This window comes from Monomorium pharaonis, chromosome 11 (assembly GCF_013373865.1).
Source record: "Monomorium pharaonis isolate MP-MQ-018 chromosome 11, ASM1337386v2, whole genome shotgun sequence".
NCBI classification, from domain to species: Eukaryota; Metazoa; Arthropoda; class Insecta; order Hymenoptera; family Formicidae; genus Monomorium; species Monomorium pharaonis.
Genome location: NC_050477.1, coordinates 10,416,648 through 10,439,770, shown reverse-complemented (window position 1 = coordinate 10,439,770; position 23,123 = coordinate 10,416,648). Strand labels below are relative to the sequence as shown.

The following is a 23,123-nucleotide window of genomic DNA, read 5'->3' as shown; positions in this document are numbered from 1 at the left end:
TAATTTTGACCGTTTTTTTTTTTTTTTTGTAGTTAAGCAATTTAATATTTTGATTAGTGCCACTTAAGTAAAAATTCTTTTTGCGTAACTGGATATCAATGGAACTAATTTGAAAGATTTGACTATAACTTAAAATTTTTTGAAATAGAATAGCTAATTGTAAATTTTACACGGCATTACACAAAGTTAATTTGAAAAAATAAACGTAAAATTAGGGTTACGAGCAATCCTAATAATTACTTAATTGTAAGCTCCAAAGTGGATTACAACCGATTACTTTTTTCCCCAGAGCAGTATTTTCGCCACGAAGTTAAAATTCCTCTTTTGAATCCGGCGATTTTTCAGGATTCCGAGCTTCAGGAGCTGCGAGAGACGATCGAGAGGCTGCGCAAGCAGAGCGCCGAGGCTGGACTGAACAACGGTTCAGCCGCGAACAATGGTCGGCGTCACACCTTGGGCGACTCCGAATCCGGTACCACCGGCTGCACCGGCAACGGCGGCAACAATCATCAGGGCCCATCGATGGCGAGGCAGCTGTCTGCGGACAGCGTGACGTCTCTGAACTCGCTGAGCAGCGCATGTTCGGGCGGCAGCAGTCATCACAAGAAGAAGGGCTGGTTGCGCAGCTCATTCTCCAAGGCGTTCTCGAGGTCGCGCAAGAACCGGCACGGCTCGGTCTCCGACGCCGAGGACTGCAAGGAGAGCCCCGGCGGTCCCAACGATCTGAGCGCTCCCAACAGCCCCAGGCTGCCGACCGCGTCCAAACACGAGTCCTCGAGGCCGAAAACCGTGAGGAGTAACAGCCAGAAATCTCCCGAGCATGAGAATCCTCTGTCGGGGAGCAAAAGCAGCTCGGCGCTGTATAAGAAAGAGGACGAAGACGTGGACGAATTGAAGAAACAGTTGAGAGAGAAGGACCTGGTGCTCACAGACATCAGATTGGAAGCCTTATCCTCGGCCCATCAGCTGGAATCCTTGAAGGACACGGTCATCAAGATGAGGGTAAGTGTAGTTTTTTTATTTGGGAAAAAAATGTATACATTATATGTCTGATCAATTAATTTTCCCCTTTTATTACTCCATTTTACTTATTTTACGAGTTTATATCATTTCTCGTCCACAGTACGAGATGCTGAACTTAAAGCAGAACAACGAGCGTCTCCAGCGATTGGTGACCTCGAAGTCGCTTACCTCATCGCAGTCCTCTCTACCTAGTGACCCAGATCGACGCTTCAGCATGACCGAGGTGGCGTCGAGTGTCGCAGCGCTGTCGAACGGCGATGTTAGTTCCACGGCCGACAATCTGGAAGATCTCAACGTCTCGGTCGAGCACACCGTGGTGCCGTCGAGTGCGACAGCCACGGAACCGGTTCTCGAGCAAGACACCGACGGCAAACGGATCAGCGTGGCTGTCTATCTCGGCAGCGAGCGAAATTTCAACTACAATCTGATCACCGGGAGCTCCGCGGATGGCACCATAGGCGAGCCACCGCACTGCATGATCGCTAGCGTGTGCATCAGCAACAAGACTAGCTGGGACGCTCTGGACTCTATGGTGAGGCGTTGCTTCAAGGAGTACGTTTCTCGGGTAGACCCCGTGACGAATCTGGGTCTCGGCGTCGAATGTGTCGCCGCATACCACTACGGCGAGGCTTCTAGGTGCGCATTTAATTTAAAAAATAGTACAAGTTCCATGATACCGTATGTATAATTTTTACTTCGGTAGATGAATTTTAAAGTTTATTGTATGGAGAGTTCTCTATTAAAATTTATCTGCTTTGTCCCTATCTGAAATAATTAGAACTATTTCCTCGACTTCACAGATGCATTACCGATTCTCAACATCCCGAGTTGCTGCCCTGCGGCTATCTAGTCGGTCACGTGAAGACTATCTATCTAGTGTTGTCGGGCTATTCCTGGCTGGCGGTGGACACCTTGATACCGCGGTCCATCGTTCAGCGACTAATCTCCCTTCTAACGGAACATCGCAGGGTGATCCTGTGCGGTCCAAGTGGCACGGGAAAGAGTTACTTGGCTGGGAAACTAGCGCACGCCCTAGTAGACGCCGACAATGACACGAAGGACGCCGCCGCTGTTGCGACTTTTAATGTCGATCACAAGTCCAGTAAGGAATTACGCCAGTATCTCGCGCACATCGCCGAAAGGTGCGATTCGAATGCCGCTGACGAGCTACCAAGGGTGATTATCTTGGAAAATCTACAACACGCGGCGTCCCTGGGTGAACTCTTCAGCGGACTCCTAGGAACTAGGCACTCATCGTGTCCTGCCATCATCGGTACCATGAGTCAGGCCACCTGTAGTACCACCAACTTGCAGTTACATCATAATTTCAGGTACTTTCATTTTTAGTGCATAAACACATCGTGTATTAAAATCTATAATTTTAATAATACAATATATATGTAAAATTATTTGAGTAATTTTGAACGTAATAAAAAAATAAATAAAAAATTAAATGCTATAAATTAATTTCGGAATCAATAGTTAAATATATTACAATACATCTTGCTCTAAAATAAGATATAATATATTTAACTATATTGATTCTTCTTAATTAAAGGATAATAAAAGGATAAAGAAATGATTTTTTAATGAACAAAATTTTGATTATATAAATTAAATAGGTGGGTATTATGCGCGAATCATATGGAGCCGGTAAAAGGATTCCTGGGACGTTATTTGAGAAGGAAATTACTGGAGCACGAACTGCGCGAATGTGCCGGGACGAGGAACGCGGAAATGGCAGCAGTAGTCGAGTGGCTGCCGCGAGTGTGGTTGCATCTCAACAAGTTCCTAGAAACCCACAGCAGCTCCGACGTAACAATAGGTAACTGGAAATATTTAAAAAACACATTTTTACATTTCAATAAATATATTTTTTTACAATTTTCGAATTGACAATAAACAATTTAAAATAAAAGTACTCAACAATTTTACTTATCTTTAATTCCATCAGTATTTTTTTTAATTGAGAAACTTTTTTAACAATATTGATTTATACTGAAATAAATAATATTAATAATTTATCAGGACCGCGGCTCTTCTTGTCGTGTCCGATGGAAGTGGCTGGCTCTCAAGTGTGGTTTACCGATCTATGGAACTATTCGGTGATACCCTACCTAGTGGAGGCGGTCAGGGAAGGATTGACACTGTACGGAAGACGCGTAAGCGGGAACGGAAATGGCGAGCCCACATGGGAGGATCCAGCGCAATTCATCACGTCCAGCTATCCATGGCTCTCGACGCATGCTGTGCATGGCGGTAGTGACGCTCTTCTACGTCTGAGACCCGAAGACGTGGGATACGATGTCGTCTCTAGCGGACACACTTCTGGTGTGGGCGCATCCAGCGTAAAGAGCCTCGGAAGTACTCACAGTGATACTGAAGGAGATCCTCTGGTTAGTATTCAAAATCTTGAGAATCAATAACTTTAAAATATAAATGCAGATTTAAATATTTGATTTAAATATTTAAATATATGAGAATTTAAAGTTACATATATTCGGGGAAAAAATATCCTGAGATTCTGTGGAATTGAATATCATTCGTATAAATGTTGGAATGCGATATTTGTTATCAAAGAAATTTAATGATCTAAATAAACTATATATAACTATATAATAAATAAATAAAATAATTCTTGTGAATATAAAAAATAATGATAATTTCTAAATTAATTAATTATATATATTTTTATCACAGTATGTGAAATTATTCTTCTAAATAAATAGAACAATTACAACAAAGAGGAAAAGATGAAATTTACATAATTCTCTGCACATATTAATTATAGAGAAATTTACTATTTTATTTATTTATGTTACTTTATGTGTAAGAAGTATTCAATGGTAATCAAGAATCTTATTAATTATTCTACTTGAAATTTCTTTCTATTTTTCCAGCTTAACATGCTGATGAGGTTACAGGAAGCAGCTAATTATTCGAGTCCGCATAGCAATGACAGTGACTCGGTGACGTCCCTTGACTCATCACATACTCGCCACTCAGAGGACTTGAGCAGCTCAACATCTTCGTCAAGAGGAGTAGAATCGGCACTCTAAATTAACAAGATATGAACAAAATTCGTCGCCGAAAGATCACGTATCGACCAATTTCAATAAGAAAGATTACAAAAGATCAATAGCTCTCGCAAATAAACAATCATTCCGATCGCCGAATTCAGCGCAAGAGAAAATTATTTATACAAGGTAAAAGGTAATTATAAACGAGGAATATACTTATCAGGGAAAATAATCAGCACAATGTTTCTAAGATTAAAACTCAAAAAAAGAAAGTTACAGGTATCACTAAGTCGTACTTCTAAATCGAGATAAGAGCTCAGTTAAACGTGGGCGATAATAAACTTATCGTAATAAACATCAAATTTCATACTTAAGGACCCTCTGAAATGCAATAAAATTAAAAAGAAGTCACGAAGCGCCAGCTATTTTAAGACCATATTATTTTAATACGAACAGTAGCTTCGTAATGATCTAAGAGGGATTCAAAATGCCTATTTCAGCTGGCCTAGATTTATAGATTTCTACGTGCATCCAGCATCTAGGTGTGATATGTAATATTTAATAAAAACGGATAAGCCGGCGACACTTCACTCCTAAGAAAAATAGACGGACCGAAAGAAATTTATTTTAGACGAAGATAGATCTTTATAAATTTTCGAAATTGTGAAAATTAAACTTTTTAATCTTTATCTAATTAAAATTAGTTAAAGCTAATGGATTCGGAAAATTAAATTGGAAACATAAAATAAATAGTTATAAAAAGAATTCCAGCATTAAAAAGTATAGCCTTTTGGCTTTTTAGATAAATTCAAAATAAATTTTTCTTTATTTTTTAATTGTATTATCACAACTTACTTTCTGAAGTATTAACAATCATAGAAATATCAAAAATGTGATTTTGCGAAATGGCTATTCGCTAATTTCTTTCGGTCTGATAATTTTTCGAGACATACACGCGAACGCGATAATGCAATAATTTCTACGCTGCCGTTTGCGAAATTCTATTTTAATGGGACGCATTTTTCATTCACGACGAGAGATGCGAACGCATAGTTGGAATAAAAAATCGCATCGATCTTGTCGTTTGATGTATACAGTATTAATGACAGGCGCAAAAAAGGAAAGCGGTTTTAAACCGAGGAATCGTCAAAGAAGAGATAGAGATTCCTTCCTCGTCCGACTATTTTTCAGGTAAAATTGTATAATCTAAGATCTCAAGAATGAATAAACAGACTCTTATTCATAAGCAGACAGAGATAAAGCGAGCGAGTTCGAAAGGGTCATGGTCTGTGCAAAAATAGTCTATTTATACATACTTTGCTACGAAAGCTCTATTTAATTAAAGAATGTTAATATAATATATATATAAATTATATATATATATACACATTCATACCTGAACGACGGCGCTAAATATATATATTATATATATAAATATATTACAAAAATTAAATTTCTAACTAGTTCGTAAGGTACGTGAATAATTCTGGTCATGTAACGTTGTAAATACGAGACACAAAGCAAGATAGATTACGCTAGATATGCGAATTCGATTCGATGTCCCATACGAATGAACCCCGATATCTCCTGCGATAATTTTACATACAATCTTATATTCTTTACATATGTATCATATTTTGCAAACAAAATACTTGGGATTTTTCTATTTATCTCCCAAGAGAAATCTTAATACGATTAATAAATTATTAATTTCGCCGCGCGTAATAGAATATCTATTTTTTGCGTGAGAAAACGTTGCTTGAGAAAATAATCATAATCTTCGATCAATTTTGTTCTCAATTTTTTATTAGCAAAATGATAGGTTTATTATGTTTCAGATAAGACATAATTTCCTAAAAATTAAACGATTTTATATTTTTTTCTATGAAAAAGAATATAAGAAAAACGAAAATGTGATGTTGATTAAAGAATCATGATCACAGGAGATAATACGGCGTCTATGAAGACTATATATAATGTGTACATGATCGGTGGCACGGTGTCCCCGACGAAATAAAAAGAGGGAGCACGTCAACGTTACACATACGATAATACAGTCGCATTTACAGGTTTTTTACGTTTGTACCGTATTTATATATACGCTGTACACAGCGCCGCACTCCAAACTCTATTCAAATAATGATAATTAACTGTGTCATCAAATAAATCGCATTCAAATCTGTCTCGGCGATCTTTCATATTTCAAACCTTAACCGCTGTTCAGAAAAAAATCGTCCTGCTTGAAGAAATTATTTCTAGCGAAGAAATTATATTTCCTCTTTTTATCAGGATATTAAAACTAAAATTAATTTAAAAAAAATGTAAAAACTTTATTTTCTAATTACCAAAACATAATATTTTATACAAACTAAAATAAAATAAAACTATGACTAAAATAAACTAAAATTAAGACTTTTAAATGTTATATATTTTTTATTTTTTTATAAAAATATTTTTTAACTCTTCTTAAAATCTCTCTTTATTGTTTTTCTCATTTATTATTTATTTATTTTGTTAGTTTTTTATTAGATTTAATTAATTTTCAGTTCTATATATTTTTTACAAACATTTACATTTTTATCTAAATTTTTAACTCATTCTAAGAATTGTCCTTAAATTATCGATGATCAAGGATCACATTAGAAATGTACTTTTTCTTTTTTAGACAATTTTCTATTACAGCGTAAACGGTAAGCAGTCTTCTATCCATGGCACTTAAATGCGCTTCCGTAATGAGTGGAGAAACATCTGACATTTCAGCTTCATGTGCTAAGAGTCTACTTAACACGATGCTTAGAGAGCCACCGCTAAATAATCGTAATCTATCCCACGTAGTCTTGTGAATCCTGGAATAAATTTTATTTTTATTTTATTTTCTATCTTTCTTTCTCTTTTACTTTCTGTCTTTCTTTACAGTTTTTTTAACGCGATAACTAAAAGAGGAACAAAGCAAAACAAAACTGCTTTTGCAGCTAGAAGCAATTATACTCACATGCAGCACTGGTAGAGAGGCGCCAAGATATCGAGATGATCCACGTCAGGATTGCCTAAACTTTTTCCGTTATCGATCAGCAGCACCGCGGGATTGTGGAAATTGTTCTGTGCAAGTTCATAATGATGCCGATCACCATTGTCCATAAGAAAGTCAAAAATCGCTGTGTCGATTAAATCCAAAAGTCTACTCGACGATTGTGGTGAATAAGCCTTGGAGTCTTTTACCTAAAAGTAAAATCAATTCTATATTCCTCCTCTACATGAAATATTAAGTATCTTTCAATTCAACTTGATATATTTTCTTGTAAATATTGTTTTACATGTATATATATTTTTAATAATCTTAGCAGTATACTTTATCACAGTAGCCTTCGTCTACTTCCCACGCAGCAAGTTTGTTTCTTTTGTAAGTTCGCTGCCAAGGATGACGATGTTTAACCAGTCTTAAATATCGCGGAAGCCAAAAGATGAGAGCACCCTCCAATACGTCCCCCGTACCACAAACAGGGTCGGCTGGGGAACAGTAATGACAAACGCCATACAGACATGTATCGTTACCTTCTTGATACATAGTGGCGTACAACGCCGGTGTCGCACGGTTGACAACCTCGCGTTTTAGATCAACTACAAGAGTACATTTCTCACTTCATTAATTTGTAGAAGAAAATTCCAATCACATAGTTACTTCATTGGGAAAAAGTAATTGTGATTAATCGAGGTTTTTATTTATTGCAATTTCTTATAAATTCATACAATTGGGATTTCTATTAAAATAATTAAAAATCCTAATTTATATCCCTTAGAAAAATTTTCTACACGCAATATTAACTTTTTGTAAAGGACGAATTTTTCTCTATTTTCTCATTTCATTTAATTTTAACGTACGTTTTCGAATAACGGTGAGTGGCACTCTTCGCAGTGCCAGCAAGGACGATAAATGAAAAGCCACCACTTCAGCATTGTGACGATCCTTGCCATGATATACTGGCCCGTGTATAATAGCGTCTCTGGAGTACCATTGTGGCTTGAATAACGCTTTCACGTTGTTCTCGAGATTGAGTACAAGCTTCAGTTGTGTACCCAGTGGAGCGTTATCCGCACGGATCACTCTAGATTTCCGCAAAACCTCCAAAATAGTCCCCAGCTCCGGTGCTGCCGGCGGAATCAACTGATGTGCATCCGGCCACTGTACATACAACAAAAAAGTAATTTTTACTTTATACTTTATTGTATACTTTATACGTTATACTTTATTGAATTCCTCAATTTATTCATCTTTTTTATAATTTTGTGATTATACACAGTAATCTCTAACAACAAAATTATACGTTTATTTTAATTAATTTATTAACCAATTTATTTTAATTAATTATTTAATAGATTACTTAATTATTAATAATTTTAATTGTTCGCCAATTTAAATTCCTAGCAGAACAAATTTAGAATACGCATTTGTCTTTTAATTAAATAATAATATAACTGTGTAAAAAAATGTATAATAATTGTAATAATAATAAAAATGTAATTATAAATTACGTCTATTTACTTTCTGCGTTAAAAAATTTAAAATACTCTAAGAAATTACTAACATTATTATTGGGAATATTCCAGATATCTTCGCGGACATTCGACATTATCGTCAGCTCGGCCAGTAATCGTTCTAGGACGAGAGTGTAGCTGGTATTCTGTTTAAAATACTTGGAGGGCAGCATGCGAATCTCCTCTTTTATTTTTTTGCTAATATCCCTTGTGATTGACTTCAGTTGCAGCTGCGAATCTTTTCCATTGGAGGACGTGGAGGGATCTTGCCTAGCTTTCGGTTCTGGTAAATTCTTTGCGTATATCTTATGCGAGGAAGAACTCTCGACGATCATTCGAATGAAGTAGATGTTCACGCTGAGAACCAAAATCAAGAGGATGCCCAAGGCGAAAAAAGCGCAACGTCGGCCAATCATCTGTAATTTTTATAAAATTTTGCGATTATTAGACATACAAATAAATATTAATATTGTTAAGAAAAATGATAAATAATGAATTTCAGAAAAACTCATTATTATACGTGTGTATTGAGAAAAAAAATTGTAGTCTTTCAAAGAATATTATAAAATTTTATTGAAGAAAAATTAGAATGATCAAAGCAAATTCAATTTTTATTTAACTATATATTCTTGAAATGTTACTAGAATTCAGAATATATTTTAAATTTAAATTTAATGCTTATAATAAACTCGTAACAGATTCGCGGCTATACGTAAACTTAACGAAATATTTGAAATAACTAATATTTACTTAATTAAAGTAATGTGCAGTAAGTATATTTTTCTGTATTGACACGCAGAAGAATTTCAAGTAAATATTATTTAACAGATTACGTATTTTAATAATTTAATTCTTTAACTCTGTTTCAGACAAAATTTAATTTTTCTATAATATTTCTAATTTTATTTTCATCGAAATACTTTTTTTCCTATTTCCTATCTTACAAATTTAAATTGCAGGATATATAACAGATAATTTTTCAAAATTATATCATATATGTATAACTATATAATAAAATTAGTCTATAAATTCAAATTGTTCGGGTAACTTTTTCAAATTATCAAAAAGCCGAGAACAAAATTTCCCGCGCCACTGGCGTGTTACGCATTTCTCGTGGCATTATGGCGACTTTGCAACGTCGTTTATGACGTTCGCACCAGCATCATCAATAGATTATCGTTAATCGTTAAGTTATCGGTTAATTATAATTAGTCGAGTCTTTCCGCTCTTCAGCTAGGCCATTGTCATATAGATACACCTCTAACAATATAAACTCACTGTAACTCTTAATTTTAAAAAATTATTACAAATCTCATTCGAACGCTCGAACAATCGATATAGGTGTGACTTGCAAGCACGCGACTTTCAGCGATAACGTTTATTTCGATCACATCTTTACCTTGCAGAAATTGGCCACGCGTTCGCTGTCACCTGATAACTCGCGTTTCTCTCATTATTCACCGACCGCTGCCAACGTTCAGTCTCATTCGTGTCCGGATGTCGTCGCCATTTTTACTCACCGCTTCGCTAAGCGCGCCGCAGCGACGCGTTTCAACTCCCGTCCAGAGTCCAATGCCCGCCAATTCATTTATACTAAGGTGTTATGATGAATGACACTCTTGAACATTGAGAAACGCCGTTGCAATTTTAAACTCTGATCGTTAAAAAAAAAGAAACCATTAAAACATTAGATTAAATAAAGATTTAATAATTCTCTATTTATATCTATAAAACAATGTAAATGTTATTTAAAATATTAATAGCAGCAATTATTAAGTCAAGCGATAATATTACTCAAAGCAGAATTTCTAACTACATAATTGTTCCTTTATAATATACATTTTTTTTCATATTATAATTATATATAAAAATTTCTATACATGTTAACTAATAAAAGTTATTAGTAAATTGAAATTGAAATAAATTGACATGTATTGAAATTAAGAAAATCGGAATTTAGCCGAAGTCATCTTGAGTATTTTAAACATTTAGATGCTTTACTTAAAATCTTATTGTTAGTTGTCTTTATAAAATTTATTCAAAAGAAAACAATTAAAATCAACGATTAAAATCAATTGATGTATCAAAGAGTAATTATCTAGAAATGTTGTACAATTACATAATTAAAACTGACATGAAATCATTATTGTTTAATTCCCCTTTTTTTCTCAAAGAAATCTTGAGGCGACAGAAATGCAACGCAAAATTATTGGTGGAATACGCAGTGAGAAGCAGCATTGACAGTCACGTATTTATTTTATAAAAACATGTAAACTACAGACGAATACAGAGTTAGATTTATATTCCACTTCGGAAACGTTCTGCTGTGAACACACGTAGTGCACATGCCGATGATAGAGACAGTGATTGTAGTGATGGTGTCGGTGACTCGGCTCGGTAGCTATCATCGCTTTTGTTTTTTTTTTTTTCTTAATGCTTTCATACAATTCACACAATTCGTAGAAATAATTAAATATGTACACAATGTGTATCGTTTCTCAGTCCCTTTCTCTTTCCCTTTCTCTTCGTTGCCTTTCACGTTCGCGTGCCAATTCTGTAGCATAGTCGTACGGCGATCCTCTTCTAAAATCAAAATAATCACCAAAATATACATGGATCAAAATGTGCAAGTAATTTAACATTTCACAAATTTGTGTTCTATAGATATATTTAACATAAAGTTCTGTAATTTGTCTTATAAAGTTCTGTAATGTGACTTTGTAAAACAATACAGAAAAACAGTAATATTTTGAAAATATATCTTTCTTTTTGAAGTATTAAAAAATCGGATTACATAGTGTTAAATAGACATAATTTGCTAATATTAAATAAATTTCGTACAGTTTCATTAAAAAAATACATATTTTTATTCAATAATAATTGTCACGAGTTGAGAAAGAGAAAAAATATCAGATAGAAAACAATATCTCCAATTTAAAAATTAGAATTTTTAATACTATTATTATCAAAACAATCATATTATTTTTAAATGATTATTTTAATATTAAAGTAAAGATATATTTAATATTTTGCTAAAATTTAAAACATTCAATTTTTTCAAAAATTAAATTATATATTAGATGTACAACTTTGTTTCTGCCGTTTTTTTTCCCCGAAAATCGAAGCTTTATTCTGAAAAACTGGTTATACATTTACGATTCAAAGTATTGTTCATCGCTGGCCCCTATTTTCTCTTATTTTTCTGGCAGCATACGAATTTCGCGTCGAAAAAACCGGTCATCTTTTGAGACGATCCACGAATCGATCCAATTTTTCACTTCTTCATTAAAACGGAAGTGCTGGACAGCCAGGCCGTGTGTCATTGATCGAAATAAGTGATAGACGGAGGGAGCAATGTTTGGAGAATACGGCGGGTGGGGTAAGACTTCCCATTTCAATGTTTCCAAGTATGTTTTGACAGGCTTTGCGACATGGGGTCGAGCATTATCATGTTGCAAAAAATCACTTTATCGTGTCTATCGTTGTATTGCGGCCGTTTGTCTTTCAGTGCTCGGCTCAAACGCATCAATTGCTTTCGATACCGATCGCCTGTGATTGTTTCAGTCGGTTTAGCTCATATTACGTCGAGCTGGTCCCACCAAATACAGAGCATGACTTTGGAGCAGTGAATATTCGGTTTGCCCGTCGACGGGGAAGATTTTCTGCGCTTAGGGTTATCGTAATAAACCTATTTTTCGTCCCCAGTCACAATACGATGCAGAAATCCCTTCTGTCTTTGCCTTGCAAGCAGCTGTTCACAAGCAAACAAACGCCGTTCAACATCTCTCGGCTTCAACATTCGTACAGCACCCAATTTCCTTGCCTTTGAATCATTCCCATGACTTTCAGGTGTTTTGAAATGGCTTGTTGAGTCACTCCCAATGATCCTGCCAATTCTTCTTGCGTTTGATAATGAGTCTTGACTTCGAAAACCTTCTCTCTTCCACCGTCATGTTGGTCTTTGACGTTAAAATCACCGTTCTTGAAACGTTGAAACTACTCTCGGCACGTTTTTTCACTAATAGCGGCCTCACCATACGCTGAGGCCGCTATTAGTGAAAGAACGTGCCGAGAGCATTCGATGAGCCTCAGCCACAGATTTCTTCATATTGAAGCAAAACATTAAAACCTCCCACAAATGACGAGAATTTGGCTCGTAAGCTGACATTTTCAATCGAGAATAACTTTATGATGCAGACACAAATTGACTAATATTTCAATGGCGTTATGTTTACAAATGCCTAAGCTTATTGTATGATTTCTACGATCTATTTATTTCGACCACCACTTACCGCTACAGCCATATATTGGAAAACGGCGGAAGCAAAATTGTACACCTAATATATACAAGATCGCTGTTTAATATTTAAGCAAAAACTATATTCATATATAAAATAATAATTGTTAAATAGAATATATTGATTTTAATTTAATACTAATGCTTTTTCTATATTCTGTATTAATGTAACTAATTTATTTAAAAATAGCGATAATCTATTAATCTTTTAAGAAATCCTTACTTTTATCCTTACCTCTCCCGATGTCGGTCTCTGTCACGATGACGATCCCTGCTCCGATCTCCATATGATTTGTCTCTACTACGGCTCCTATGATCCCTTTGTCTTCTGCTTCTGTCACGACTGCTAGACCTTCTGCTATACCTGTCTCTCTCGCGATCCCGCTCACGAGCTCTTTCCCTATCACGCTCTCGTAATCTCTCGCGCTCCCGATCGCGCTCTCTATTTTTGTCCTTACGATCTTCATCAGTTCTGCAAAGAGACATGTTCGAACGGAAGTATGACATTGGTTGTCTCAATTGTGAAACTCTATGCTTAAAAAGGTTGTTAATATTTTATCTCTTTGCTAAGTCAACAACTATACGTTCAAGACAATAATTTTCTAAACAATCCTCTATTCTTATATTTTTCAGAACAAAATATGAGAACAATAATTTTTAAAATTAACTGTTGTGTGTGTGTGTGTGTGTGTGTGTGTGTGTGTGTGTGTGTGTGTGTGTGTGTGTGTCAAAATATGTAAAAAAATATTTGAATTTCAAAAAGTTATCTGTGAAACAATCCTTATGTATTTGTTCAAACATATTAATAACGTGATCATTGTATTCATACCACGTGGACGCACCTGGCACGCCACTGACTCATACGCTCAGCTTCGCCCCATTGAGTCTCGTTGTCGGGGATATGCCGTGGTTGCTGATTACGTGACCCTGTCAAGTTACCGTTGTCCTTACGGCCATCCTTGTTGCCGTACTTGCTGTTAAGAGTGATCGGCGGCTTGGCATTTCGTGCGTTCACCTGCTGTTGTGGAAAACGCTCGGCCAGTCGCAGCTCCAAGTCTTTTTGTATCGGTACTGGTATTCGTGGAAACAATGTGGAGAACCACTCTAATTTGGTGAGGAATTGTTTAAGAATATCGCCCATTTTCATCACCTGCCCGCCGCCTGCCTTCACGTCTAGCTCTTCCTCATCCTCCAGGTAGTCGCTGTACCAGCTGAACAAGTCTGCTGGTGGCTGTGTGTATCTAATCGTAATTGTACTGCGTATGTATAATCATAATCGTAACCAAATTTATAGCTTGACTTGAACGTCGCAAGTCTAGCCGTCTAGCAGGGACTGGAAGGATATTCGAGTGACTACTTGTAGCAGCCTTGATTAGTGTATCTATACTAAACCAAGCAAATTTATTCCTTAACTACCATATATGTATACTCATCTATATATATGATTATTAATTTTTTATCACAGATATAAAAAATTAATAGATTTATATATGTATAACTGATTTATAATTGACATTTTATGTTGTTTTTAAGTTTTCGATTCTGTTATAATTATTCCAAAACAGAAATAAAATCAACTAGCAAACAAATATAACTAATTTCCAAAATAAAGCTTCTAATAAGTTTTCTAAATCAGTGCTGTTTAGAATTTGTAATCTTGGGTTTGAATGTGTTAATAGCGACTTCCATTGGCAAAAAGTCACTGGCACTAGCAGCACTGAATGCTTAAAGTGTATATAACTCCCTTATTAGTATTACACTTCAAGCACTTAGTACTGCTAGTACCAGCAAGTTTCTGAAAGATGCTATAACATTTATGCCTACTACCATTACTTCTCATTTCGTTAATATTTTCTCGTAACACGTAATGCTTGCTTTTAGGAAAATTGTTAAAAATGTTTGACTAAGTTTGTTAAAAACTTTTAACGTATCAATTTCTGTTTAACGGTATATTATTAACAATATAAAATATTATTATTCAATACAACAGAGTTGTATTATGTATTGTATTATAAACCCACAAATATGTAATATGTATAATAATATGTATAAAAGATGTAATGTTATATGTATTTTAAGTATGCATATATAAAATTAATACTCATATATAAATTTATTATAATAAAACAAAATATGTATTAATCTGCTAATAGTTTCCTACTATAATTTGTAAGAGATTATTAATGACTTCAAAAATTGTTAACAATCTCAGATTAATCTCATCTCTGAGATCAAGTCGCACACTACAAAGAAACAGCTATGAAACAACAATAGTAGAAACAGCATGAACACCAAAACATTTCAATTTCAAGCCCAAAACTACAAATCCTGGAGACCACTAATCCAAATATACATTTTTTATAAAAATTATATGTTCTGAAAATAGATCTACGACAAAGTTATTCTGTTATGTGTTCAATATGCATATTAAGACGACAAAATGTATTAGATAAAACTTACCTAATATACATGAATCCTAAGGCGCGTATGTAGGCCGAGTCCGGATGATTAATAAGACCATTCAGTTGTTTCCTGGTTAGCCTCAGCGTGAAAAGCTTGTATAGTAGACAATACGCCGTGGAAACAATTCCTCCAGCTCCCACGCCTCGTACCTGCATGAACCGCTAAATTTACACCCCCCTCAGTCAGTTAAATCACATTCGTGTTATCGTACAATATATGGACCGAATACATGCTACTCTGCAATTAAGTGGTGTGATTAACACTTTGCGTTTGACAATAGTAATAGTACCAAGGCGTTCAAAATTTGTTGAGGCTTTGGCAGTTCTACCATCGTACATGCGTGACACACTTTGTGATCTCTTACGAACAAAAAGTGTTGCATTTATCAAAACTGTACATGATAACTCAACTTGCAGGGTTTTAACAACATTAAATAATTCTTTTTTGATATACTGTTTTCGTTCCATCTTGTAACGAGCATTTACATTAAGAAAAAAGTTGTTAACTTGATTAAAATTTTTAATTTGATTAAATTTCTTCGTTTTTAAATGTTTATATGCTTAAGTTAAATAAATAATTAAACTGTAAAGAAATTTAATCAAGTTAAAAAATTTCAAATTAATCAAGTAAACCTTTCCTTCTCTCAGAAATCTTTTCAGTGGAACACCATCTCTGTTTTATATCACTACATAATTTTAATTTTCAATTTCCAAAAACAAAGATATAATTTTTCTCTAAATATTTCACCAAACTCAGTAGATGTGTTAAATAAAAGGCAAAAGACAAAAACAAAGATGGATTCCAATAGTGTTCAAATTTTTAAAATTATTTTCTAATAATAAATTTTAAAAATTATTCTCTAACAATAGCTGATATTTCATTATAACAAGTCAAACACACTGCTGCATTCAAATCACCTTACTATGCTCGTCTGACAATTTGCCCACAGGTCGCTGGCTAGTGCAACATAATCAGTTTTCTGTACAAGCGAATGTTTGTGCAACATGTCTCACAAGCCTCAGACTTCCAACAAACGCATTAATAATTAAAAAACAAAGGTAAAAGGAAAAAAATCGATCTTTCTTTCTGAGAAAACATACTCACGCCTCCACACATCCCGGTCTGACCCGCTGTCTTTCTGCTGCCCTTCTCCCATGGTTCCAGGTGAGAAACCTTGTAATAGATCTCGTCGATCACCTCGTGATAGGTCTTGAGTTCATATAAATTCACCTTGAAATAATGTGACGATTGTATGTTGGTGAGAATCAAAGGATTTAAATTCATAGTCCTCTCGTTGCCCCATAATGGTAACACATTTGACTTTTTACCCTCCTTTGGGGCTGGCCTGTGTTCCTCATCGCAACCACTTGAGTTATTCCATGGAGATCCTGTAAAAAAAAAGCTCAGCTTATCTCAGTGCCATAGAGTGTTACATTAAAATATTGTATGTATGTATGTATGTATGTATATATGTATGTATGTATGTATGTATTTATGTATGTATGTATGTATGTATGTATGTATGTATAATTCAATATACAGAATGTTTCTTGTGCCTCTATTATTTAGACATAATTTTTTTTAATAGATAGCTATTTAGTCTAGCATCTAAAAAGTAAATTACATATACTTATACATATTTAGTAGATATCTGTCAATTTTTATTTCATTAAATATTTAATTTTCACATTACATAAATTTAAAAAGAAATGTTTTTCAAATTGACACAATTTCGTAGAAACTAAACCTATCAGCTGTCTAGGATAAACAGAAAATATTTAAAATAGTTTTAAAGAACAAGTAACAATTCTTTAACAAGATCAATTGAATTTTAATATGCATAAAAAAATAGTTAATTTATAGATATTACAATAATCCTAGTTTATATAATAAATATATAGTAAATAGACATATATTATACATACATATATACAAAAGATGCTTCAGCAATTTCTGAGAAATTATGTCAACCGACTCGAAAAATACGTTTATTTTGAAATTTACATAACATAAAAATTAATAAACTCATTAATTTGCTCTACTGAGTGTAACCAGGATGCGTTCCATCCTTAACGCTCGCAACGCTTTGCAAGCATCACTCATCCTTATTCAATATTTGATAAAGAAGATAAGGATGACATAATTTCAAGAGTGTTGCAAGTGTTAAGTGGAACGCACTCTCAAATGTAATGAAACTCGCGAATCACCAAGGGCACCAAGCCGATACGCAAATCGAGGTTATGTTATCCGAAGCACAGGTAAGGTAAAAAATCCTCGCACAACCGAAAAAACTCCGAAATCTTGTGTCTTCAATGAAAAGTGACGAGTTTACTCACCGTCCGCACCTTCGTTCTCCTGACTCTGCATTTTCAAGCGATCTGTCGAGGAGACTCGCGTGGAGTCTCCACATCAGTCGATCAGCGGACGAACGAACGAATCCGCTCAGCTGCGAATCGTTTCTTTCCGATCAACTTGCGAGAAAAGAACTCCGACGCAACGGATTTCTCCGAATACTGTAAAAACCAAAGTCCTACTAGCTCCTCCAAGAAGCAAAAAGAAGCGATAGACTTTCGTCGTATCGTACGGACTCGATTACGTGTGATGGACAAACGTACACATCCGGTTCTACGTTCTACGTTACGTTGCATGCGCGCGCACGCGCCCAACTCTGACGTCACGTAGCGCGCGAAACGTTAAATGGAAACCAGGAAAAGACCGAATTACCAACAAATATTGAAATTGTCCCGAAAAAAATTGACAGAAAGATAAAAATTATAAATAAAGGAACTACTCTCATATAAAAGTTAATAATAAATTCTTTGTTGTTTCGTGTAAGTTTAATGTACAAAAAATGTTACATTTATTTGTTAATTTAAATTATAATTAACTTGTTACTTAGAATAAGATAATTGTTTAAAATTCTAATTTAGAATATACATATAATGCTTTTAAACATTCCAATTTAATTTAATTTAATCTTAATATAATTTAAATTTAACTAAGTTTTTAATTATACAACTTTTAACACAACTAAATTTTACATAAATAAATTTTATAATTAAGTCATTAACTTTAACTTAATTTAATTAAATAAAATTTGTAACTTGCCTATCCTTATGTTTTTACAAAAAAGTTCTCTTTTTTCTCTTTTTTCAATGTAAAAAGAAAAAGAAAAGATAAACTGTACGAAGAAGTTTAAATAGAACAGACTTGTAGCATTAGTAAAAATGTCCCACAATTACAAACCAAGCCTATAAACATTATATTTTCGCTGAACTTTTTGCATAGTTTAGTTTTTCTGTTTTCTTTACTTGTTAGGAAAAAAAGAAAAGCTGTTCTCTTGCATGGTTTATCTTTCCTCCTTTTCTTTTTCCATTAGAGAGAAGAGAAGAAATAACTGTGCAGATAGATTCAGCTAAAAAGAACAAACTTCTCGTGATTTCCGTATGATCGAAGGACGACGAGTGTCGCACGACGCACGAGTGTGATGGAGTGTGATGTGTGATGGATTGTAGCAAGTACGGCAGTCCTGTCAAATTCTGCCGGAAATTTTCACGAATACGAGACAAATATTGATTTTTTTGATATAGAAACGTCTTTTGTTCTCACTGTTAGAATTAGGCTCACGATACTTGAGGAACTTTTTCAATAAAGTAAACGCACATTGGGTAAGAATTCTTATAAATTCTTTAATGCAGATTACAAATTACCTACAATAAATTAGTAATAAGTTACATAGAAATTAATTTATAGTATACTTGACATCTCCAATTTATTTGATTGCTGATACAACTAGATTCTGTGATACCAATATTCACCACTGATGTTAACTATTTTTAGTGCTGAATATTAATAGCATAGCCAGTATAATTCTACAAGTTGATTAATAATCTTCAATTTTTTCAGAGTGTGGCTGTCACAATGCTGTTGAACAGGAGCGCATTTGCATTTCGACAGTGTCTGCGACACAAGCCTCTGACCGCTGACACACTCTTTATTTTAGAATTACAGAAAAATTATAGGAAAAATGAATACGAATACAATCAGACTCGTAACTTCAAAAATTTTGGTCATACTAAGAAGAAATTTACCTTTTTCTCTAACCTTCCATTTGTATTGGGTTGCACTGGTATGCTTATAACCATATGTTTTGACTGGCAACGGTAAGTCGACGATATTACAATCAAATGATGCAAATGCTAAATTTCATTCAGTAGTTTACTCATGTATTATTTTATCACTCATATATTATTTTATTTTACAGTTACTTCAATTTAATACCTAAAGTGGAAGCTGCCAGTATTCTAACGGAAGAAGGTCAGAATAGTGAAAACATAGAAAATGTAGAACAAGAGATACAAAAGAAGAAGAAGAGCAAAAAACAGAAGATTGGATTTCGTGATAGAAAGGTTTATTGAAGATGCACTACATCTACAGTAGAGAAAATAAAACTGAAAACTAGAAACTTTGAGTTTCAGTTTCTCTTTAGTCCTAAATTTGTTATTCAAATATGTATTTTTTTTTAATTTAAAGCTATACTATTGCTTTAGATTAATGCAAATCTTTGCACCCATTGTTGAACAATTGCCAGTAAATGAATGCGTTTAAGAAAAATATTAATATATTAAAATAAAACTTTAAAATAATAAATTGCAAATTAATTTATACATTTTCTAGTTTTTATATGCATTTTATTAAAATATTTTTTAATGTAAAAATCTAATTGTATCAAGTTATTTTTATTTGTTCATTGATTGGTGCAACGACTCTTTGTAGTAAAATGAAAACAAGAGAGACATAAAATTCTTCTTCCATGTGTCATTAGAATAGCCCTGTAGATCTTGCAACTTAATGCTTTATTTGCATCAGCATGTATCTGTGCAGCAGAACGATGCAGGCTGAAGTGTTTTTGCAGATAATAGAGTACGAGAACAGGATTAGAGCGTATTCGACACCAGACAAAATTTTTCGTTATTTCGCGACTGTGAAAATAACTAGTTTAGAGGGTACTGAGGTCTATATGACACCTGACGATTTTCTTCGCGCTATCACACCAAACATGCGACAGCCGGATGGTAGGGCTTTCAAAATTTTTATTGTATTGATACCAAAATATAATTCTGGAATTTCAAAATCCCGTCTTTTTATTCACAATTGTCTAATTGTTAAATCCTACTAACAACTTACCTGCTTCGCTCTGCTAACTAAAATACTCGAATATTCTACGGTTGCCAAAATCGTACGTAGATAACGTCATCGTGCAAGAATTAGTTTGATTAAAGATCTGCAATAGTTTTGCTTAAAACTATCGGAGCTATTAATTAACGTGACTCGATTAATGTGTGCGCAGATAATAGAATACGAAAATCGTATACGGCATTATTCGACGCCCGACAAGGTGTTCCGTTACTTTGCGACTCTCCAAGTCACAAACAACGACATACACGAAGTATTCATGACACCGGATGACTTTTTAAGATCGATGACTCCTGGCGTGAAACAGCCCGACGGTAATCCTACATTATCCCCTTCCTTGTTTCCAAGTTAAAAGTTGCTCGATATTTTGAATTGATTGTGAGATACTTGCTGACGCCTTGCGACAGCTCTGCATGTGCAAATCAACTAACATCTTCGAGTTATAATTTTTTCCAGATCTAAATTTATATTTCATAAAAGACATCACGATATAAAAAAATTGATAGTAAAAAAATATTGATATGATAATAGTAAAAAAATATTAATTTTTCAGGTCTTGGACTGGACCAGTACAGGCGTTATGATCCAAAGGTACAGTAGTTAGATTCATTAAAAAAACTAATCAAAGTATTTGTGTAAAACAAAAATACTTGTCTTTCTATTTAGAATATCCACAATAAATTAGAATTAGAATTGGATGAGGATAGCATCTTCTACAAACTGGGCAGTGCAGGTCTTATTACTTTCTCCGATTACATCTTTTTGCTGACCGTATTGTCAAGTGAGCGGCTTTTACTATTTCATTAATCTTTGATTTATGTAACATGAAAATATTTATAATAAAAAATTTATTTAAAATACATTTGATCAAATATCAATTGGACTTATCAGTTCCAACGAACAAATTTCAATAAATTAAATTTATTTTATAGCTTCTAGACGTCACTTTGAGATTGCCTTCAGAATGTTCGACTTCAACGGAGATGGTGATGTCGATTCCGAAGAATTTGGAAAAGTAGCTACATTGATACGGTCACAAACTAGCATAGGTACTCGACATCGTGATCACGCGACCACAGGAAATACATTTAAGGTTCTATTATTAATATGTTAATTATTATGATTATTGTTAATATTGTGTGAACAATAAATGTTAGTCAATAATGAAAGTCTTAATTTGTTTTTTAATTGGGATTTTAGGGTGTAAATTCTGCGCTAACAACATACTTTTTTGGGCCACAAATGAATCAGAAACTAACAATCGAGAAGTTTTTAGACTTCCAGCAGCAGCTACAACGAGAAATTCTGGGTCTTGAGGTAGAGTAATTAAACAAATTTCATAATGTATAGCCGACAATTCAACTTATTCATATTTATTTATTTCTGCGTAGTTTGAACGACGAAATCCGGATGAGCATGGCAATATCACTGAGGTAGATTTTACGGAATTATTGTTGGCTTACGCTGGATATCCAGCGAAAAAAAAGGCAAAAATGTTGAAGAGAGTGAAAAAGACGTGAGTGTAAAAATATTTAATTTTTATATGAATTCTGAAATAATATAAGATTTCAGAAATTATGTAATTAAACTGCGACTATTTACAGCTTTAAAGAAGATCCGAAAGGAATCAGTAAAGAGGAATATCTTAAGTTTTTTCACTTTTTAAACAACATTAACGATGTTGATACAGCCCTAACATTTTATCATATTGCTGGTGCATCTATTGATCAAGGTAGATTAAATTACTTGATTATAAATTTTAATAAAAAATAATAAGTATTAGAATTATTTAGAATAATTATGCTTCTTTATGAAAGAAACATTCAGTAAATTAAGATAAAACAACAAGCGCGACAGTGCATTTTTATTTATAATTTATTCATACATAATTGTATGTGATATTGCAGCGACATTGAAGCACGTGGCAAAAACTGTAGCACATGTTGATCTAAGTGACCACATCATTCAAGTAGTATACACAATTTTTGATGAGAATAGTAAGTTAATTTTTTATGAAAAAAAATATTTCTCAAAAAAATATATAACAAACTGCTAAGAAAAACTATATTTTATTTTCTAAATCATAATATAATAGTCTTTATGAATCTTAAATAAATTTTTATCTCGTTCAACAGTGGACGGACAACTCAGTAATCGGGAGTTTGTGGCTGTGATGAAGAATCGTGTGCTTCGTGGCCTAGAAAAGCCAAAGGATACTGGATTTGTCAAGTTAATTCAATCCATGATAAAGTGCGCAAAAAATAGCTATCTCCTATCATATGATAAATAATTAAGTATATGGAAATATTATTTCATCTTTATTAAATGTTTGTTTCATTAATTGTAATTTATAGAGAGAAAATATGTAAAATATATTATTTAAAACAATTTTGCAATTTAAATGTATTATATATATTCTTTGTAAAGAAATATTCACATTCTATATCAATGATGCTAATATACTTTCACTGTTCTACTAAATAGAGCGTACCGTCCGAAAAAAACTTTGTAAAGTATAGTGAATGTAATTTCTCCAATATGCATTCAGTACTTCAGTGTTCATTCAATAGACAACGAATCGCTTATTTGTC

General features: G+C 33.8%; 4 protein-coding genes across 14 annotated transcripts in view; 2 read left to right on the top strand and 2 right to left on the bottom strand.

The window, feature by feature from the left end:
• Positions 1-6,226, top strand: part of LOC105839736 (protein sickie) — a 190,401-nt gene extending 184,175 nt beyond the window's left edge. For all 7 annotated transcript variants that reach the window (XM_036293781.1, XM_036293776.1, XM_036293778.1 and 4 more), the window contains 6 exons: positions 346-1,002; positions 1,124-1,659; positions 1,824-2,354; positions 2,646-2,848; positions 3,052-3,419; positions 3,924-6,226. In XM_036293781.1, the coding sequence (XP_036149674.1) occupies positions 346-1,002; positions 1,124-1,659; positions 1,824-2,354; positions 2,646-2,848; positions 3,052-3,419; positions 3,924-4,082 (2,454 nt within the window). In that variant the 3' untranslated portion in view covers positions 4,083-6,226. The remainder of the gene's footprint in view (positions 1-345; positions 1,003-1,123; positions 1,660-1,823; positions 2,355-2,645; positions 2,849-3,051; positions 3,420-3,923) is intronic.
• A 305-nt stretch (positions 6,227-6,531) lies between these two features.
• Positions 6,532-10,133, bottom strand: LOC105839738 (glycosaminoglycan xylosylkinase). 2 transcript variants are annotated; one of them, XM_012686244.3, is made up of 6 exons: positions 9,976-10,133; positions 8,627-8,992; positions 7,923-8,223; positions 7,393-7,661; positions 7,036-7,262; positions 6,532-6,889 (listed from the first exon to the last, which is right to left on the bottom strand). In XM_012686244.3, exons 2-6 carry the CDS (start codon positions 8,990-8,992, stop codon positions 6,661-6,663), a joined length of 1,392 nt encoding a protein of 463 aa, XP_012541698.1. In that variant the 5' UTR covers positions 9,976-10,133; the 3' UTR covers positions 6,532-6,660. The 2 variants fall into 2 exon arrangements, with proteins under 2 accessions (XP_012541698.1, XP_012541699.1); XM_012686245.3 differs by having other exon boundaries at positions 7,393-7,550.
• A 680-nt stretch (positions 10,134-10,813) lies between these two features.
• Positions 10,814-17,969, bottom strand: LOC105839740 (pre-mRNA-splicing factor 38B). 3 transcript variants are annotated; one of them, XM_036293773.1, is made up of 6 exons: positions 17,673-17,969; positions 16,441-16,724; positions 15,334-15,485; positions 13,716-14,114; positions 13,097-13,345; positions 10,814-11,159 (listed from the first exon to the last, which is right to left on the bottom strand). In XM_036293773.1, the coding sequence occupies exons 1-5, from the start codon at positions 17,701-17,703 to the stop codon at positions 13,105-13,107; spliced, it is 1,107 nt and encodes a 368-aa protein (XP_036149666.1). In that variant the 5' UTR covers positions 17,704-17,969; the 3' UTR covers positions 10,814-11,159; positions 13,097-13,104. The 3 variants fall into 3 exon arrangements, with proteins under 3 accessions (XP_036149666.1, XP_012541704.1, XP_036149668.1); XM_012686250.3 differs by having other exon boundaries at positions 13,109-13,345; positions 17,673-17,967; XM_036293775.1 differs by lacking the exon at positions 10,814-11,159 and having other exon boundaries at positions 13,230-13,345; positions 13,703-14,114.
• Positions 17,970-18,777: 808 nt separating this feature from the next.
• LOC105839739 (calcium uptake protein 1 homolog, mitochondrial) lies at positions 18,778-22,920 on the top strand. 2 transcript variants are annotated; one of them, XM_012686247.3, is made up of 12 exons: positions 18,778-19,004; positions 19,243-19,499; positions 19,601-19,745; positions 20,687-20,846; positions 21,086-21,123; positions 21,199-21,313; positions 21,465-21,625; positions 21,733-21,849; positions 21,924-22,048; positions 22,137-22,264; positions 22,440-22,529; positions 22,668-22,920. In XM_012686247.3, exons 2-12 carry the CDS (start codon positions 19,258-19,260, stop codon positions 22,820-22,822), a joined length of 1,476 nt encoding a protein of 491 aa, XP_012541701.1. In that variant the 5' UTR covers positions 18,778-19,004; positions 19,243-19,257; the 3' UTR covers positions 22,823-22,920. The 2 variants fall into 2 exon arrangements, with proteins under 2 accessions (XP_012541701.1, XP_012541700.1); XM_012686246.3 differs by lacking the exon at positions 20,687-20,846 and adding an exon at positions 20,252-20,411.
• Positions 22,921-23,123: the final 203 nt, after the last annotated feature.